Here is an 11,756-nt window from a genome sequence, read left to right as displayed (position 1 = left end):
TCATCATTTACTACTACACAAGACATTCATAACTTTTTAACCGAAAACAGTAAGTGTAACATGGTCTCCTCCCTGTACATAAGAAGGTGCTTCCCACGCCTCCCTCTATACAATGATTGTGCAATACTGTCTTATGCAACTTAATCATTTTATGGGGCAAGCAGAAACACGATTATAGTCATTGAAATGTGCAGAGCAGAATTTTAATATACTTTTGGCAATACCACCTACTGTAAAAAAGCCCCTCAAAAACCATGAAAGCCTCAGCAGCCTCGTACCCATTTTGTTCTGAATTAGGTGGAACACACAAACTAAAATAAATATTTGTGATGCATTTTGTCTCGGCTGTTTTAAATCTAAATATTATTTCTTCATACTAAATGTGGAGAAAATAATTCATAATTAGTATGTAAGGTCTGCACATTAGTTCAGGAACCAACCCAAAAGTCCTGTTACATCCATGGGAACATATGTTTGGAACCGTTAACATTTTTCCTTTTTTTACCTAATGTGATCTTTTGCCAAGAACAGAAGAAAACCACAGCCCACATTTTCCATCTGTAGTCCATGTTCTTACACGTTCCAAAACAGCTTTGTTCAAAGCCACAACAGCGCATGTCTTGCTGGAGTTGACTGATGTCATTTTTGACAGACATCTTGTGTGCCTGGAAACACAGAGGACAATGTTCCGGACTCAAATTGATGCTCTTTCAAACTCCTCACATTTCCAGTGTCACACAAACTGTGACAGCACAGCATCTGAGTGCACGCTTTGGTCTTTTCTTTAAGACATACTGCCATCTGTTGGTTTATAATATAAATGCATTTTCCTGAGACTATATTAAAAGGCTTTGTTGTGTAAGACCTGCCAAGTGCATTTACTGTAAAGTTCATGTAATGTTTTTTTTATCTGAAATATGGAAAAACAGAAACTGAAGAGTCTTTTATGAAGTTCACTAATGTCAGAGAATTTTCTTATCTGTGCACTATATTACGTCTAAACTATATGTTTATAACATTGTGTTGGAGAGGCCACCAAAAGGATGAAGGGCAGAAGCGCAGTTCTTCAACTTTCATCATCAAAAAATCAACTGCCATCAGCAGTTGTTATTAATACATTGACAGGACATGAGAGGGAATCATTCTGTTAGGTGATGAGGTTCATTTTACTGGCCATGGCTGGCTCGTCCTTTCTGTTTATTGAGAGGGACAGACACATATGGGCTGGAACTTCTGAGTCATAATACGAACCAGATGTAAAGGAGACAGCGACGATGTCAAAGTCAGACTTATAGAACTGTTTACAGTATTTTCCCTTCAGCTTTCTCATGTGCCGAAGGGCTTTTGTAACACACCAAAATGAATTCACAGGCAGAAGAACTTGGACATGTTCCTGCTGTGCTGAAATATATCATGTGTAACATTTCATTTAATAATTTAAGGAATGCAACTTATTAAATTTGACCGAATCCGCTCACACAACAGACAAACATAGTCCCTCAAATTATGTAATATGTACAAGAAATGTGCATTCATGTTTTTCTTTTGTCTGTATTTCTCATAGGAGGTGCTATATATGAGATATATTACAGGGTTCCTCAAATCTTACCCTGGAGGGCCGGAGCACTGCAGAGTTTAGCTCCAGCCCTGATCAAACACACCTGAGCAAGCTAATCAAGCTGTTCAGTATCACTAGAAAATCACAGGTATGCAAGTTTGATCAGGGTTGGAGCTAAACTCTGCAGTGATCCGGACCTCCAGGGTAAGATTTGAGGAACCCTGATATACGGCATATGTATCGCAACTGGAGCTTATTTTCCACACATTGCAATATATGCAGAAAGTTAGACAAATACGACGAGGAAGAACGAGAGCATTCAAGTCAGGTGAGTTTACACCGAGAACACAGCTGATGTATTTGGAAACACTTGGGGAAAGAACAACAATCATTTGGCTTTGGCAGGCCGTGAAAACCGTTCAGGTGTGCAGGTACATACACAGAGGTTACTTTCCATTCATAAAACATTGCCAGTGACACGGAAGAACCCTTTCATTAATGCACAACTCTAAATCATTCTGTCAATGGCCTCAAACACGTCATTATTTTGCAGGGCAGGAGCCAGGAAAGGGTGTTTAATCTTCTCCAGGAAGTTGAACTCTGATTGTATCGTTGTAAAGTACAGTGCCATGGAGGAAATGTTTAGACAAGCAGTAGATTATAGGGGTATTTGGAAGCCCAGCAAGACCTAGGCTGGCATATGGTGAAAAATCTGGTCTCTCAGGCTGACTTCAGCCAAGGTGTACCCAGCATGCCATGGCAGACATGTTGTACAGTTCACATAGAGCTGACGCATTTTGTTAGGATGAACACTATAGGACTAGCCACCCTCCGATCATCTGCTATTATTAGAAAACTTTGTCGTCGTCTTGAACATTTTTAAATGTCAACGGCATGTAATTTGTGCTAAATGTCAGGTCTTATATAAGTATGAAACCAGCTTTTCACATGTATATTTTGAGTGCTTTTAAGAGATTGTAAGCAAAACTAAACTCAACAAAGGTAAATCACCCATAAAAAATGTGCATTTGTACCCATCGCTTTCAATGGTTTCCTCAAAGATGTCACTCAAATTCTTAAAGACCTTTCCTAGTATGATCAATTATCATCTAAATATATAGCCCTTCAAATCTTTTTAAGTTACATTTGACCAAGCTGTGTTTTTCTGGTTGCATAATCACTATAATTCAACACAAAAATAAATAACATTTAATTATTGTTTGCTTAACCTTTAATTTGTTTTGCTGTCTTGTCTGATGCAAATGCTCTATAAGTGGTTCTTGGATTTATTAGAATCTTAAAATTTTGACGGACAGAGCCACATAAGTGACAAACAAGTGCCTGTAAACTCTTTAGCAACATTTGTGCCAAAGGAACATCATCACGAAGATGCTTTTTTCAAACATCAGAATGAATGCAAATCATTGAAAGGCATTTCAGCAAAATGTCAAATGAAGGATCATTCTGCATAAAGAGAAAGTAGTTTTGTTTTGTTTAATAACTCCCTTAAGTTGAATACACTAAGACGTTAGCTGTAAGTTAATGTCCTAAAATTAACTACTAACATTACATTTTAAATAATAGAGTCTACCTATATTTACACAGTAATAAAACTCATCTATTTGTACTTAAAATGTTAAGGCACCTTTCGAACTAAGTTTTAAAGTTTGAGTTAAATTAAAAAGGCTTTATTAGTCGGCTCAATTTAAAGTTATGCAATTTTGATTCTCATTTAGATTGAACTTTAACTGCTTAGTTTATTTTGTACTGACCCGGTGATATTATAACATAACATTTTGCAAGAACTCAAGACTGATGCAATATTATAGAGAGGGGAAAACAAGTTTTGAAGAGGTTCTTAGTGTATAGCAAAGCAAAAAAAATCCCCTGAACGATTACTTGATTTTTAAAATGCAAAAGTAATTGTATTAAAACAAAAAAGACGACCTTAAATAAAACTATTTAGAAACAAAATATTCAGGCGCAAGGGCTTGTGGTTCTTATTCCTTGTTGCATTTTAAACTTCGTTATAAATTACTTAAATTCGTTCGAGGTTAGAATTGAAGATTATCACTTGATAAATCCGTTATCAAGGTTATCCTATGAGGTTTCCAAATGATTCATGAGATTTTATGAAATAGGGAAGAACTAGCTACTGCAATGAGAAAAAGTAACACTGTAAGTTTACCTTACAAAGGTGCTTCAGTTCCAGATGTGAACACTAGGCGGGGGTGTAGCGCTCGTTTTCTGTCAACCCTGAGGATGACGACTTCATCTTCTTTGTCAATAAAAGCGCAGATTAAAAAATCATCAAGATCATTTATTTGTTCCCCATTATTTACATTATGACAAACAATTAAATCTACATGTTTGCATTTGGGTACATAAGGCATGATTCAAGATATATTTCAGATTTCATAAAGCAAGCCTATACTTTTAATTACCACCTTCATTCTGAGATCGATGAGTCATGATCATCAAGGTATCACAAGACCTAGACACAACATCATAGACAGTTCAACACTTCCTGGTTCTCTTGTGAGTCTTTACTTCACACCAAAGCTTGGACGAAGAAAAAATATTGAATTCTTAAAACACACTTGTTATATATGTACATGCTTTAATTTGTACTTCTTTAATGTGTCAAGTAACCTGAGGCAAGGTCTTGCTTTAAAGTGTGTTAGGTTTAATGAGGAGGAAGTCATGACAAAACAATGTCATTTCAGCTTTTTTCAAACATCAGAATGAAGACCTGGTTTATAACCTGGTTTATAGGTTATCAACCTGGTTTATAGGTTTAAGACCTGGTTTATAAAAGCCCATTGTTATATAATTGGTTTGATGGATGACAATTTTAACATTATCGAGGTACAAAAATAAGCAATGTTTATGTTATTTTGTTTTATGTTCTTTAAGAACGGCTGATAATGTAGGCGATAATAGTTTAATCTTAATAATATAAAATAAAGCAATCAAATAATAGTACTATAGTGTCGAATAGTGTCAATATGCTTTCTTCTCATGGAGTGCTCAGTGTTATAGGAAAAAGTTATTAGTGTTGTTTAGAGATATTCCACATGCCTTCATTACCATGCATTTTCAGCGATACATTGTTTATATTCATACGAAAAATAAATAAATTGAATTAAAAAACTAATATGTAAAAGTCCAGGCACAGAAAGCCAACTTTAGTCTTCAGTTTGGTGTCGCTACTATAGTTGCTTCATCTTCAGCCATTTTAACTCAAGCAAGGTTTCTATGATTCACAGTTCAGTTTGAGGAGCGCAAGCAAGTGGATGTTGTTTCAACCAGTGTGACGAAGTGTTCATTAAATCTTTTCCACAGCTGTGCGGGAAGACGTGTGGAGCTCTGAGGTTCTCCTTCCTCCGCGGCACCTCATCTCACCTCACAGATGTAATTGCTGTAGCCAGGGGCTCCGTGACCAAATATGTTGTTTTGTGTAGCGCCCAGTCTTTAATTATCTCTCCTGAATGCAAAACGAAGCCTAATCTGGACTAATGAGAAGTCAAAACGTGAGCTAAATAGAGCTAAGGGTGGGAAAAAATAGCCCCTGTGGTGGTGGCGGATAGAATACATCCCTACTGTGATTAAACAAGCCTCCATTGAGGACCGCTCCTGACAAATTTCATGCTACAACTCATAGATCTTATGCTATGCTTCTTTTGTCTGAATCTCAAAAAGGTTTGTGGAAGAAAAGGAGTGCAAGAACCAGTCAGCGGAACCCTCTTCAATTACGAGAATCTGGCGCGCAGATGCGTTTCAATTGGCTTTTTATTGTTTCAATTAAGATGGAGGTTTACCGAAATGGGCTTCCCTTGGTTTGGGAAAAAAACCTGGTCTGTCTACGTTTTGAATTTTGAAAGAGATGGGTTTCCTTTTCTGGCTGAAGTCTTGACTTTGTTCTTTAAACATCCATTCCTAACATAGTATAGTAGGCAAAATTAGGAAACAAGAGACGTTCCACCTCAAAAAGTCCAACACATTCTCATATTAATGCACTTAGTCTTTACTACACTTAACATCTATGATCTCTTTATAATTTCATATTGGTGCCACACAACGGAAAAACCTGCTGTTGCATGGTTTCAACAGTTTGAGCATCTATTCACCAAGAGTACAAGCTCTTTGTCTCCCTATCACTCTCTACCACAGACACACAATGAGTTTTGCAAAACACCTGCTCCTATGAAGAACAGTTTGGCAGGGTGATGTAGAGATGAACGTGGGGGAGGAGGGTGTGGTAGTCTGGAGGTGTCTGGAGGGTGGCAGGAGTTTCTGAAAGTGTCCTCAGCCTGCTCTCTCTCTCCACAATGCTTCTCGCTCTGCTTTTGGATAGACATCCTGTAGATAGACTTAACCAATAAAGCACAGTGCATCACATTTTGGGAAAGGAGCATTATGGATATTTTCCTCGCATTCTTCATCAGTGCTGTTGTTTTGATATTGGAACAACAAGGTAAATAACTATGATCATTTTTATGCACATTTTCTTTCAAGCAGTTCCATAGTGTATTGTACGATACTGCTGTTAAAATTAAATTGAGATTGAATATTATCACTTATCACATTTTCTTATTTAATTTGTATTTGTTTAAGCAACAAATTTCCTGTAGTAACTTAAAAGGTTAGTGGTCACAGAAACGAAGAGAACCTAATATACTGCAAGTTTGAAGAAACATCTGTTGTATTGTTTTTAAAGTCAGACATCTGATATTTGTTAACGCTCAAAATCAGTTTTCCGTTGCCGTGGAAACGTGCCACAAAGGAATAAAGCCGCTTTTACAATGCCAGTCGCAATACGCAGTTAGCCGTGAAATAATACATTTAACTGTTGAATTGGGGTTAAATGTGGCATGAAATTCTGTCAAATTCTGTTTGGGGTTCACATGCACCCGGATGGAAATCCTCCATGTGTAGGCCATCTTCTATAGACCGCAGAACAAGCTGCCGTGCAACGCGATTGCTTTGCGACGGTTTCCTATGGCTGGAGGTATCGTAACAGGGCTTTGGCGCTGTGGGTAGGCTTAGATTTAATAGCGGCGGAGAGTTCATAGCCAGTGCAAGTTATCTGCATAAACATTAGCTCGAGCAACGAAACACAGATCTTTAGAAATTTCAGAAACTGTGATCATTTTTGATTTCGCATGGAGACTTTTCATGCGTTGCAGAGCCTGAATCAACTAACATAAGTTGTTTGCACATTGGCCGGCAATATCTCTGTAGTTTGTTATTAAACGCTTTAGTTTCAGCAATGGATTCTTTCAGCATGCAATCTAGGTTTTTAGGCACTGTAACAATACACAAATGAAAATTCTTTGTAATACTTTTCCGAGGGTATAATTTTCAAGAAAGTCAAACTACAGGTGTCAGGATTAGTCAAGATTTATGTTTCAATCTTGTTCGGGTAACAACACAGACCCGCTGCTGCTTGTTTTCAGTTGAGGATGATGCGGTTCAATGTTTGTGGTTGTTGAATTAATTCCTTAGTTGATCCACATTGGCAGTACTTCCTCGCTTCAGGGGATGGGATACAACATTACATTTTTCATAGAAGAAAACAAACCATGCTCATGAGACCTATAGAGCTTTCCTTAGGGTGGAAGTCTAGACTCAAACAAGGGATGAAGAAAACGTCTCCTAGTTGTATCTTTCCCAGGATTTGGGTGGGTTGGTATAAGTGAGGTGTTTAAGGAAGACGTCTATCTGAGCCACTCATCATTCAATGAATTACCCTTCACTAATATGAACTACAACAGAGACAGAAATGTCAAAGATTCCCATGAGAAACTCATGGAACCAATGTGTCTTTGTCATTGCTAACCCCAACTGGTGCTTCAGGGCGTCAGGGCTTAGATGTCAGGAACTGATTTCCTCCTTTTAACCAGCACCAAAACAGAAGTCAACTGCATTCCAGTTATCCCCTGTAGCTTTGTACTGATGGATCACCCTGATAACTCCCAGATCAATTTCATCCTCATCTATCTAGATTTATGTCCTAGAGGCCGCACTCCACTGAGCTCCTAAGAACTCATCCAGGTTACTAATGTCCGTTCACAACACCTTTTTCATGTCCTGAATTGGAACAAAGCATGCAATGCTCATGAATGGCCGTACTTTAACTCCAGAACCCATTTGAACCTTTGACTCTCCTTGTAAATTAAAGTATCTAAAAGAGGGAAGAACAGTATGATGTCATGGACATGGTAGCATAGTCATATAGGGTTTTTAGGACATGTACCAATTTTCATTTCATGTTAAATACCTTGTTTTTTGTCATTCTTTGAGATTTGTTTTTCTGTAAACATGTTGCTCATGGGTATTGGCACAAACCTGTTTTTCATTGAAGTTTAAAACCTCAGCCACCGGAAGCTGTAGTAGTGGTTTGCTTTGTAGCAGGATCTACATGAACTGCAGGAATCCTGGAGGCATAAAATGTGGTCGGCCACTGATTCGGAGTTGCTGTATTCTTTAAACACAATCCACATGGGCCACTCGATTTATTCGCCACAACATCAATGAAATGAAATTTATATACTTGTATAATTTTATACTGCTTTAACATTTCAACTTAACAATTCAAATGATTTTGATTGTGGCATAGCAATTCAGTTTGATATGATAACCTATTGTATGAAATTGTTAAAAGATAAAACTGGAGTAGGTCTGTAATAGACTTTCAATTTCTTCAATAGACACAGAGGACCTCACACTGAACAGTTTAGACTGCGGCAACAGATTAGACATGTTATGTCTTAAAGAGTGTAAAACTTTGATTTTACGCTGATAATATTTTGACAGCTTTGAAGATTCGGTTCAGGTGCAAGACATCAAGGCAAAACCAAGCTTTAAAACACTTGACTGGAAGGATTTTAGTTTGTAGTATTAATAGTGTGAATCGAGAGCTGATCAAGGAGATCAATCATTTTTAACCAAGCTTAATGATGGCTATTTATTTACACTTTCATGTACTTTTGTTTAAAATTCTTTTTTGTTTAGCCCACACAGCTTCTGTCTTAATCGGACCGTCCCATGCAAACAGAAGTCCACCTGTGAACTCATCTCTTCAAATGCACCGCCGTGTGAAACGCTGTTCCTGTGAAAACCTTAAGGACAAGGAATGTGTTTACTTTTGCCACATAGGAATTGTTTGGGTTGATACGCCCAGGTACGCTACACATACACCAAAGATGAAACATAGAAAAAAAAGTTTTATTGAGATTCCTCTATGTGACTAGAAAGCTATGCATCAGTAAACAGATTGATGGAGGTAAATGTGTGCAGGGGAGAGATGCTGGTAACCTGTAAGCATGTGTCTGGTTGTATTTAAGTGTGCGGTTTCACTAATGTGGCCCACGCATGGAGACCTGAGGACAGGCAGACTGCCTTTGCTTGAAAAACAACCTTAAAACCAAAGACTGAAGGTCTGGCTCCTGGGAAATGAAATAACTGAGTGTGAACTCTTTAGGATCCGACACCTTAAGAAAGCTTCAAAAAATCCTCAAATGGTTGCTATTATATGAAATGTTTTATTTTCAGTGGTGACAGGGTTTGTGATGCATTCTTATATATATTTGCTGTTCTCTTTAAGTCAGGTCGTTCCCTACGGTGTCGGCTCGCTTCAGGTGCGTCTAAGGCGAGATGTGAAGAGATGCTTTTGCAGAGACAAGAGAGATTCAAAGTGCCTACAGTTTTGCTCTCGCGTCGAGTAAGTGTCGTTCTTAAATTCATTTTTACATGGAGGTTGTTTCAAAGACATTGAAACTGAACAATCCATCTTACTGATGTACTGTACTTGTTTTCAGAGAGGAACATGTCTTGGTCAAAAGAAATCTCAGACACTTCAAAGGACATTATAAGTCTAGTCTCTCTCTGAGACCAAGGCGGGACAATCCAATCCAAACAACCTGAAAAGGGTGAAAAAATATATATTGTAGTAACTTACTGTGTATTATTCAGGAAGAAAGTCTGATGTCTAAACTTCAGTGCGTTGTAACTGTTATTGTGATGGATCACAAGGTACAGTATTTGACACTGTTCAGCTTTTTCTTGTCCTGAAACGCTAGCATCTCAACCGTACATTATATACAGCAAGTAGAAGTGATATATTCTCTGACTGTCAGTATATAGCAAAAATACTGTAAAATTGTATTGCTTCAAATTTTCCAGGGATGTTTCTTTATAGTGTGCAAACATGAGTATAATGTTTAGAGCAGACCGGATCATTGACTTTAATATTTATTGAGACCATAGTGGTTGAAGTACTTTGCGATTGTTATTAAACATATTTGGCATAAGTCGATGATTGTGGGATCCAGTTTATTCTTAGAATTCGGAAATAGAATAGACAAAAGTAAGAGTTTGAGGTCCAGACATCAGTTGCAAAAACAGTCTTCATTTACCCACCCTCGAGTTGTTACAAATCTGTTTAAACTTCTTTATATTTGGAAGAATGCTTGTAACCAAATAGTTTGTGGCCACCATTGACTACCATAATAGGAAAAAATGGCAAAGGTATTCAAAAGTGCCAATGAACTCATTGCTGTCCTACATTCTTCAAAATATATTTTTGTGTTCAGCAGAACAAAAAAAATATATATTGGTCATTAATGAGCCAGCTGTATGTTTACAAGCATTCTTCCAAATATCTTTCTTTTTTAATCAGAACAACAACATTTATAAAGATTTGGAACAACTTGAGGTCGAGTGAGTTGAGGATAGAATTTTTTGGGTTGCACTGTTCCTTTAAGGAGTTTCTTGGAACTAACTGCAGAGTTTTTATTTCAAGGTCACTATGAAGGCTATTGTAAATAAAGAAACATGTTTTTTTAATGAAGAAACATACAAAGAGATGCATTTAAAAGAAAATCCTGTATGTGGTGAAGATGCTGAAACGTATCAGTGGATATGATTTGTTGAAACTGCATTTTATAATCTGAAGGATTTACTAAATATTTATTTTCATGTGAAAAAGGCGAATAAAAAAACTAACTAATTGTATTTCTTGATTGTTAAACTTTGGTTGTTTGAAGTGAAAATGACAGGAAAAGCGCGTGAACATCATAAGGTGATGCACACAATGTTCAGAAATTGTCTTCATATTTCCCAATGAAATAGAAATATGGCAACTGGTTATGTCAATCCCAAATCCTCTTTACACTCGACATTAATCGACTACCAACACCAAAAAAAATCACCTCTGACAGGAATACTGTAGGGGAAACCGATAAAAGTGTGCCCAGAGATCAAACAGAGCGAGACAGGCTAATGTCAAAGCTAAGCGTTTCCATTGTGCTAGAGGCTAGCAATTTTCAGAATAGCTGCATTTACTCTTTCTTTAGTTTAGTTAGCTTTCCATGAGGTGATGTTTAAAGCCTTTCTGGTGTTGATTTGTTTAGTCTTTGATAAGCGTTGGCATAATGAAGGATAAGCCATCTTTAATGCGCAAAGCAGCGGGCCCGAATCTCCGATCTTTATACCTAGTACGGCTGGATATTTATCTTTGTTCATTTTCAGAATCATCAGGAATTCTGGTTTACCTCACAGGAAGGCTTTCACAAGAAACCTCTGGAAGGAATTTGTGGCGCTCTCATTTACTACCGGGACAAAGGAACAAACATACTCTATTCCTGTCTACCCTACTTCGGTTAGACTGTTTGAGGCAACCACTAACCACATTGTGAGGTGCTGGGAAACACCCTCAAAAACCCAACAAATGATTAAAAGAGCTAAAAACGGATGAAGCTTATCAAGATATGGCAGGATAACTCATTAGGTTATGATTTTTTGTTTGTTAAATTTGATCATTTATTTTGCTTAATATTATGCATATTTTTGGTTAGCATCATGCCAAGTTGAGACATTGTCACTTTAAACTAAACCGTTATCAGTCTTTCAACAGACACCCTACTGTCTTGTATCGTCGGCGAGGGTGAACATTAACAAGCATGGCACGATGTATCAGTCTACTTTTATTCATAAGCAGTACAATTTTATTCTCCTTGGCCCTCGGTGCATTTTTAAATAACATTTTAAATAATCAAAAATGCCCAACGCGTTCGGGAGCCAGTCCAGTGAAGACTCATCCAGAACAAAACCGTGTGCAGGTTGTGATCGTGGTTTTACATTTTTTTGCAAGAATCAAGTTACTGTGTTTCAAAGACACATGAGAGACGAGAAC

At 37.4% G+C, this 11,756-nt stretch overlaps 1 protein-coding gene across 1 annotated transcript; it reads left to right on the top strand.

Moving 5' to 3' along the window:
- Positions 1-5,913: 5,913 nt before the first annotated feature.
- si:ch211-202p1.5 (uncharacterized protein LOC103909337 homolog) lies at positions 5,914-9,288 on the top strand. Its single transcript, XM_056763774.1, has 3 exons — positions 5,914-6,035; positions 8,576-8,744; positions 9,168-9,288. The coding sequence occupies exons 1-3, from the start codon at positions 5,978-5,980 to the stop codon at positions 9,286-9,288; spliced, it is 348 nt and encodes a 115-aa protein (XP_056619752.1). The 5' UTR covers positions 5,914-5,977.
- Positions 9,289-11,756: the final 2,468 nt, after the last annotated feature.

This window comes from Triplophysa dalaica, chromosome 13 (genome assembly GCF_015846415.1).
Source record: "Triplophysa dalaica isolate WHDGS20190420 chromosome 13, ASM1584641v1, whole genome shotgun sequence".
Classification (NCBI taxonomy): Eukaryota; Metazoa; Chordata; class Actinopteri; order Cypriniformes; family Nemacheilidae; genus Triplophysa; species Triplophysa dalaica.
Note: the sequence above shows the minus strand (reverse complement) of the source record. Positions and strands in the feature narration are given on the sequence as shown.

Bases quoted from the DNA above. Each gene is read 5' to 3' on its own strand.
- si:ch211-202p1.5 (XM_056763774.1), top strand. From the start codon at position 5,978: ATGGATATTTTCCTCGCATTCTTCATCAGTGCTGTTGTTTTGATATTG. The intron at 6,036-8,575 runs GTAAATAACTAT...TTTTTTGTTTAG, and splicing joins TTTGATATTGGAACAACAAG to CCCACACAGCTTCTGTCTTA. The intron at 8,745-9,167 runs GTACGCTACACA...GTTCTCTTTAAG, and splicing joins GTTTGGGTTGATACGCCCAG to TCAGGTCGTTCCCTACGGTG.